Source organism: Myotis myotis, unplaced genomic scaffold, assembly GCF_014108235.1.
Source record: "Myotis myotis isolate mMyoMyo1 unplaced genomic scaffold, mMyoMyo1.p scaffold_m19_p_3, whole genome shotgun sequence".
Taxonomy (NCBI): domain Eukaryota; kingdom Metazoa; phylum Chordata; class Mammalia; order Chiroptera; family Vespertilionidae; genus Myotis; species Myotis myotis.
Window position 1 is genome coordinate 200,043,462 of NW_023416335.1, and position 9,039 is coordinate 200,052,500.

Here is a 9,039-nt window from a genome sequence, read left to right on the forward strand (position 1 = left end):
CTCCAATTAAACTTGAAAAATGCTACCATCTTTAGTAAACCTCAAAACCACATTCTCTTCCCTTATTTCTGAGACAAAGTTGGCAATGTGCCTCACCCATCATTATCTAAGCATTAGAGACCCGGTGCACAAAATTCATGCACTGGGGGGTGGGTCCCCCAGCCTGGCCTGTGCCCTGTCACAGTGCGGGAGCCCCATGATTGATCGCCCCAAAGAGGTAGGCCCCACCCACCCTCTGGAGCTCCTCGGTGGATTGCCCCAAAGAGGTAGGCCAGAGCCAGGGGTCCCGCCTCTGCACCACATGGAGCTGGGAGATGGGAACCCCAGGACCCCCAGGCAGGCCTCCCCACATGGAGGCAGGACCCCCAGGACCCCCAGGCAGGCCTCGCCACGCAAAGCCGGGAGGAGGCAGGACTTCCAGGCAGGCTCCGTGCTGTGCATGCAGTGTCAAGCCCAGCTCCGCCCATCTGCGCTCCACTGTGTGCGCAGCCATCTTGTAACAGCATGAGGGCATCACAGTGTGACGACCACTTAGGCTTTTATTAGTAAGGATGGTCAGGGCTGAACCAATGAACATCCTCCCCACCACATACACCCAAAATAAGAAAAAGCACCAGAGACAGGTCACTACAGTACTACAAGGAAGAACGGGTTCCCAGAACTATTTATTAAGGGCTGTTTTCTTTAGCTCTGATTCTTTCTTCATTTCTTTGAAAAGAAATCCTTACTTTGAATCCTACCAGTTTACATGACTTTTGGTACATTTAGAATAGAGTTTTGAGCAATGTGTTTCACAGGACACTAATGCTGAAAAATATTAATAGGTGTTATTTTTAAGTACATATATGTATACACACACACACACACACACACACACACACACTCATTTCAGGATTCCCTGATCAGAGGAAATTGGGAAACACTGGGTGAAGCAGAATTTACCAGATTTTTTTATTGTGGAAATCCTCAGGATCCATAATATGTTACTGAGACTCTCTAGGGAGCAGACTGGGCCACATCTCTCAGACATATTTATCTGTAAGCTCTCCATCTCACAAAGCATCTTTCTAATTTTAGCGTTCCATGGAACACACTTTGGGAAACTGCTTTAGAATATGTTCTATCACAAAGTCTACATCTTTTGCTTATATCCCTTTTCTCAATTCTGAGCAGAATTGCTTCTTCCATATTGAATTTTTAGTAAATCTGCTATTTTCCACTTCAGATAAGGGAATCCTTACTATATCAAAAACAGTTTCTACTCTTGAAATTGACCACTACAAATTTTTGCTTGTTTTAAAATCACTTAAAGCAATGATTTCTTATCTGGAAAAAAAAACAGTTGCACAAACTCATAAATAGCAAATTAAAATCCCCGAATTTGGTCATACACTGGTTTTCAACCAAATGACATGAAGTTGAGCTCATGGTTGTCATATGACTCTGGTAAGCAGAGGCCATCCGACCCTTAGGAAACCATAGCAACCACCATGATAACCTGTTCACTCTCTTACAATAAAATCATGTTATATATAAATGATACCAATAAATAAATAAAAGTCAAAACCTATCAATTATAAAATCATATTATTATGAAACAAGCAAAGCTCTAAAATTTAGGGATACCTTTTTTTAAAGTGCCGTACTCCTAGGAAATGCTTACTATTCAAAGAAATCAAATCATTCTCAGAGGACCAAACAGACTTCTAATTCTTAATTTCTGGTTATAACATTTCATTCTTATTGGGACTCTGAGACTTAAATTTGGATTTTAGACTTGATGATACGTCTTAAATGTAGGCATTATGTGTGTGTGTGTATATATTATTATTATTACACATATATATTAATTTGAACTCAAGGGGGGAAATGCAGTAGGATTTTACAACTTCTACATATTCAAGCCAATGGGAAATTTTCATGGAACTTTGAGTGTATATGGATGTATTGCCTACACTGATTTGTGTTTCTCAATGTTGAAAAATATAGTACATTAACAAGAAAAAATTAAACCCATAAAATCATCTGATAAAGTCAATTTCTACTATGTTTAATTTAATTAAATTTAAAAGCAAGTGCCTAGAATAACCGGTTTGATTTAAAAAAACGAAAAACAAGAAATCATGTTCCCTAAGCTGCTCCAGTGTTGTTGTTTTTCATTATAATCAGAACATTCTGTATCTCTTTTGCATTAAACTTCGTTCCAAGTGTTTCAGGGCCTGGAAGGAGGATCCAGCTTCAGGTTTCTGACATCAAAACCTTAACATGGCCCGGAGAATTCTCCTCCACACTTCAGGAGTAATCAAATTTCATGTTAACTATTAAGTTACAAACATGCACTTAGGTTTTCCAAACCCCTGCTTAGAAATTCAAAAGGCCCTTTAGAAAACAGCCTTCAACCAAAGCCCACGTTGGCAAGTGAAACCGTTTACCTGCGGGAGCTGAACAAAGAGGGGTCCCCGCAGTCCCTGCAGGCGCATTGCGAAGTGGCACGCGATGTCCCCCATTCCCTTTGTGAGGCACAAATTCTTTGTGACACCGGGAGACACCGCGGAACAAAAATACTATTAGAAATGCTTCAAAAGGAACATTTTTGGCTGCGATAGAGACTTTTGACATTATTTATTAGGTTCAAAACTGTTTCACAAAAGGCTAACAATGGTTCTGTGGAAACCAGTACATCTGAGGCCCTTTCTGTTGTTCTGGGCAGGCATTGATTTGAAGATGGGCAGCCCGCGCTGAACAATTCCCTCGCAGCGGTCAGTGTAAGTGAGCATTCACCCCCGGCCTAGGAGGGGCCTGTGAACAAGCCGTATGGAAACGCTAGGATGGGCGGGAGGGGGGAGACGAGCAAGCCTTGATTAACTTCTTTCAGGGGAGATGGGTGGGAGCCCCGGCAAAGTGAGGAAGGGGCGCTCCTGCCAGATTGCCATGGAGGGAGGCATCTGCCATGAGCCCCTTTTCCCGCACCCCCTTCCCCAGGGATGAGGATGCTTGGGGAGCATCTCCGGTGCCATGGCAACTGGGCCTCCTCCAACTGGATTTCTGGGCTTGCCCTGGAGTCCGCTATAGAATCTTGGTTGACCAGAGTGCCTTCAATGGCTGCCATCCATTCCTTCAGCTGGGTCTCTGAGGAACATGGGGAGACCCTCTAAAGGGCCAAAGGGGTCCTGCAGAACCCGATGGCAGTGGAAGGTCCCACAGAAGGACCTGGGAGGCAAACAAGGGTAGGAATGGCCCTCAAGTGCGCTGAATAAACCTATCCCTGCCAGGACTTTTTATTTTATTTTTAAAAAATATATTGTTGATTTCAGAGAGGAAGGGAGAGGGAGAGAGAGAGATGGAAACATCAATGATGAGAGAGAATCATTGATCAGCTGCCTCCTTCATGTCCCTCACTGGGGATCGAGCTCCCAACCCGGGCATGTGCCCTGACTGGGAATCCAATCGTGACTCTTGGTTCATAGGTTGATGCTCAACCACTCAGCCAGGCCAGCTGGGCCACCACCAGGACTTTTTTTAAAGTCTCTCCTTCATAACTGAATGTTTGAGAAATCAACATTTGCAATGTGCTGAGAAAGAAAAGAAAAAAAATCCCTGACATTATTATCCTCACAAGCTCCCTGCACTTCTTTAAGGACATGAAATGCAACCTGTCCCTTTCCTGTTGCTTGAAAGCAGCCCCCCCAAATAATTTTCACAGAATTCTCATAAAACATTTTATTTCAAGAAAAACTGTTGAAAACTACTACAGAGAGGGAACGAGAAGGACTGGTGATGAAAATAGGGCCTCAAATTCTAAATTTGGGGAAAATTTGTGAATGGATAATTATTAACTGGAGTTAGAGCTCATGCAAAACAAATGATCCATAGCCCATTTCGACTTTCAACTGATAATGTAAAAATCCAAGGGCCAATTACTTCAGGAGTTTGTTTTTTTGTTTTTTGTTTTTTGTTTTTGGTTTGTTTTGGGTTTTTTTTGTTTTGTTTTGTTTTTATTAGTTAAGGTATTACAAATGTGTCCTCATCCCCCCCCCCCCATTAACCCGCAACCTCTCCCCCCCCCACCCCTTTCACACTCATGCTCCCATCCCCCTGTTGTCCATGTCCATTGGTTTGGCTTATATACGTGTATACAAGTCCTTCGGTTGATCTCCTCCCCTTACCCCCGCCCTCCCCTACTTTCCTTCTGGGGATTGATAGCCTGATCGCTGTTTCTCAGTCTTTGGATCTTTTATTAGAAATTTCAAGCCAGCTGAAAATGAAAGCAATTAGTGAATGAATCTGATGCTGGGTCTACACAACACATACATATGCACTAATAATAATAGATTTGACTTTTTCTTTCTTTGTGCAACCAAATAATTTTTTTTTCATGTAAAAGATGAGATATTTTTTTACAACAATACAGCCAAAACTGTAAAAGAAATATATATTTTCTCACTGCATTTCCATATCTATATACATATATAATATATAAATATATACATTCCACCTGCACTTTCATATATATATATATATATATATATATATATATATATATATACACACACACACACACACACACACACACACACACAATCTGGAAATTTTTACCAGAGAAATTCTGCCCATTGACCTACACAAATTAAAGTCTAATTTTAAAGTAGTTAAGATAATTTACATGCTTTAAATCCCTTTCTTCACGTTTTTAGAGAACTTTGAAAAGCATATAGATGCCTAGAATATTTGGGACAATCTACAGGATCATTTACAAATTCAAAAAATATGTAAAAGATTTAAAGTGTACATTATCTTCATAACAGTGGACATCAATAGGAGAAAAATAAAGCAGGAAAGATTAGGATAGACGCACATACACTGAGTGGCCAGATTTTATGACCGGCCAGATTATTATGACCACCCCATCAGTACTTCATTGACACTTCCAAAAATACTGAATATTGAAAACTTCCTAAGAAAATACTCTCAAGGTTTTATTATTATTACTAGAGGCCTGGTGCACAAAAATTTGTGCACTTGGGGGGGTCCCTCAGCCCGGCCTGTGACCTCTCGCAGTCTGGGACCCCTCAGGGGATGTCCACCTGCTGGCTTAGGCACCCTCCCTGGGGGATCAGGCCTAAGCTGGCAGTCAGACATCCCTCTGGCAGCCCGGGAGCCCTTGGGGGATGTCCACCTGCCAGCGGGGAGCAGGCCTAAGCTGCAGTTGGACATCCTTAGCGCTGCTGAGGAGGCGGGAGAGGCTCCCACCACCACCGCTGTGCTGGTGGCCATCAGCCTGGCTTGTGGTTAAGCAGAGCTGCCCCTGTGAGATCACACTGACCACCAGGGGGCAGCTCCTGCATTGAACGTCTGCCCCTGGTGGTCAGTGTGTGTCATAGTGGCCAGTCATTCCCAGGGTCAATTTGCATATTACCCTTTTATTATATAGGATAGAGGCCTGGTGCACGGGTGGGGGCTGGCTGGTTTGCCCTGAAGGGTGTCTCAGATCAGGGTGGGGGTCCCACTGGGATGCCTGGCCAGCCTGGGTGAGGGGCTGAGGGCTGTTTGCAGGCTGGTCAAGCCCCTCAATGGGGACCCTCACCCCATGGGGGTGTGGCCAGCCTGGGTGAGGGGCTGATGGCCATTTTCAGGTTGGCCATGCCCCCCGGTGACCCAAGTTCCCAGACTGTCCTTTTTTTCTTTTTCTTTTTTAGCAGGTATCTGGGATTTATTTATCTTCTATAATTGAAACTTTGTAGCCTTGAGCAGAGCCGAGGGCCAGACAGGACAGGGGAAAGCTTGGCTTCCTCCATCGCCGGGGGCAACCCAAGCCTCCTTCTCACTCCAGCTCCGTGGCCACCACCATCTTCATGACGGAGTGATGGAGTGATGGTTAATTTGCATATTACTCTTTTATTAGATAGGATTATTTGCATAACTAATTCACTTCATTATACTGATGAGGTGGTCATAATAATCTGGCCAGTCATAATAATCTGGCTACTCAGTGTATGTGATATTTCAGTGAAGACCTGAAGGAATTTAAAAACCAAGCTAATTAAGTATCTGAGGAAAGAGGGTGATAAAATGAAAAGCATCTAGTACTTAGTGAGTGCTCAGTACCCAAGAGCTGTCACTGTCATATTTAGAATCATAATATAGGAATGCTCTGACCTGGAGTCAAATTGAAGGGTTGAAACCTGGCCCCAGCCCTAAAATTATAGAATCTCTGTGGGCCTCCAAATCTGTCTCTAAACCATCAGAAAATAAGAGTTGCTATCTCAGAGGGTGACCATAGGAATCAAAGCTGAAGACGTATGTTCAGATTTTAGCACATTGTCTTATATATAACTAGAGGCCCAGTGCACAAAATTTGTGCACAGGGGGTGGGGTATCCCCTCAGCCCAGCCTGCATCCTCTCCAATCTGGGACCCCTTGGGGGATGTCCAATTGCCTGTTTAGGCCTAATCCTGGGGATCGAGCCTAAACCGTCAGTCAGACATCCCTCTCACAATCCTGGACTACATCCCTCTCACAATCCTGGACTGCTGGCTCCTAATCACTCACCTGCCTGCCTGGTCATCCCTAACTTCCCCCTCCACCCCACCCCCACCCCCGCCACCGGCCTGATTGCCCCTCACTGCCTCTGCGTGCCGGCCTGATTGCCCCTAACTGCCCCTCTGCTGGCCTGGTCACCCTCAACTCCCCCCCCCCCCCGGCCGTCAGCCTGGTCGCCCCTCACGGCCCCCCTGCTGACCTGGTCACCCCACGCAGTCTGCTGTTCAGTTGTCTGGTCATCCCTCACTAACTCCCCTGCCAGCCTGGTTGCCCCATGTAGCCTGCTTGTTCAGTCATTTGGTCGTCCCTCACTAACCCCCCTGTCAGCTTGGTCATAGGCAGCCATCTTGTGAGGGTGTGAGGGTTAATTTGCATATTACTTCTTTATTATATAGGATGAGATTTAACAAATGTTAACCAGCCAGCATTCTCAGTATCCCATCTTCAAGCCCAGCTTCCCAGAGATAAAGGAATCTCTGACTCAGCATCTTTGGTAGATGGTCTCCCAGCCCTGTCTTAACACTTCTAGCCCAAGCAGTATGTTCTCCTTTAGTTTAAAAAAAAAAAAAGTTCTTTTTATTGAGTCAATTCTGTCTATCTCTGCTATTGGTCAAGTTCAACAAACTGTCAAATATTTGGAGAAAAATACATCAAAAAGTTCCCTAAAAACACAAAGACTACATGAAATCAGTCTAATCCTTCTTCTACATGGAGATTCCTAGACTATTTGGAGATATGCATTGGTTCTTTACATTTTCTCTCCTCCAATCTGAACATCAGCACCATAAACACCACCACCATCATCACCATGGCTATTTAGTTCCTGCTATGTTCAGGGAACTTTATTTATATCAATCCTCTACACTATCTCTTCAAGGCAGGAATTATCATTAGTTTAGAGATGAAAATATTGGGCTCAAAGAACATTTGTGGGACTTGATCATGGCTGCAGAACTGAATCAGGAAAAAGAAGAAATTTGAGCTCGGATCTTCCTGTCTCCAAAGCTCATTCTCTCTGGTCCATCTCATTACTTTTCATGGTTCCACCTATTAGTGATACACTTCATTATTGTATGTCTTATCCTCCACTAGGAATTCACAGCTTTCTTATCTTTAAAATGGTCATAACCAAATTATCAGCCTCAGAGTATTAAAGGAGGATTTCATAAAGTAATATGAAATGCTCACATGGAGGAGGGTATAGGAGGGATAAATGGTGATGGACAGATACTTAACTAGTGTTGGTGAGCACACAATACAGTGTACAGATGAAATGTTGTAGAATTATGCACCTGAAATCTGTATAATTTTGTTAACCAGTCTCATCCCAATACATTCAATTAAAAAAATGCTCAGTACAGTATCTGCCATATGGTTAGAGTTTTTTAAAATGAAGGATAGAATGATGAAAATAATTATCATTATTACCTAGTGCAATTCCTGAATCATCAAATTATGTGTTATCTACTTATACTTGTCCTCTCTCCAATACAATACTTGACAACAAGTAGACTTCCATTAAGAACTGTCTGATTCAGTTCTTATAGAACTCTCTAGAATATGACTTGCCATTGAATCAGTAATTTTGCTATTTATATTGACATTAAAAATAAAATATGACCAATTGAAAAGAGAAAAAAAGAAAAACAAGCACAAAGTGAGACTTTGCAGGTGGGACAAAATCTCTCTTGGAATCGCAAGAGGGACAGTTCTGAATTCTTACATGTCTACTGATCTGTCTGCCTGTAGCCTCCAGGTGCACGGGTTACACTAAGATGAAATAGGCTTCTTTGTCATTTGCTGTTCCAAAAATGGACTGCTTCAGGCCTGCTTGGGTGCTCCTCTGTATCTTATTAATTTCTCATCTGACAGTGAAGCTGAATGGGGTCTCATCCCATTCACTGCATGGTGTTGGGGAACAGACTAGCTTCTCCATGTTTTTGTTCTTTGGAAAAAGCTATACTCACAGCAGGAGATCTGGGGGTGTTATACTAACAAGTACAAAGTAGTTTTTTACATGCCTTTGGAGTCTGAATCCTTCCTGGATATACGTAGTAGGTAAACACATTAGTTTGAAAGACTATCACTTCAACATCACCTACTAAATCAATGACTGGAAGGATGGATTTTTTTTTTCTTATTTCTATCCTGAGCAAACAGAATGGCAAAGAAGCCAAGGACCCTGGTGACTGAGTTGGAGAAATAGAGGAGGAAAAACATGTGGAAAAAGAGGTAAAAGGCTGAAAGTGCTTTTGCTGAGTTCAAGTTGTGTCGCAGGCACTGTGAGAGGGCCTGGACATGATTTCATTCTTACAAGAACTACAGTAACAGATACTATTATTTTCTCCAGTTTACAGGTCAGCAAGCTGTTTGAGGCCTATGGGTTGAGTTGTGTCCCCTAAGAAGATATGCTGAAGTCCTAACCCTCTGCACCTGTGAAGGTGACCTTATTTGGAAATAGGGTCTTTGCAGATGCAATCAAGTTAAGATGTGGTCATT

The 9,039-nt window shown here is 43.0% G+C and overlaps 1 protein-coding gene across 1 annotated transcript; it reads right to left on the reverse strand.

Annotated features, from left to right (window-relative positions):
* Positions 1-2,760: 2,760 nt before the first annotated feature.
* CUNH12orf42 (chromosome unknown C12orf42 homolog) lies at positions 2,761-8,433 on the reverse strand. Its single transcript, XM_036299044.1, is given in 4 exon segments — positions 2,761-2,970; positions 2,973-3,056; positions 8,264-8,313; positions 8,316-8,433. Coding segments are annotated over 4 exon segments (462 nt in total).
* Between the last annotated feature and the right edge of the window lie 606 nt (positions 8,434-9,039).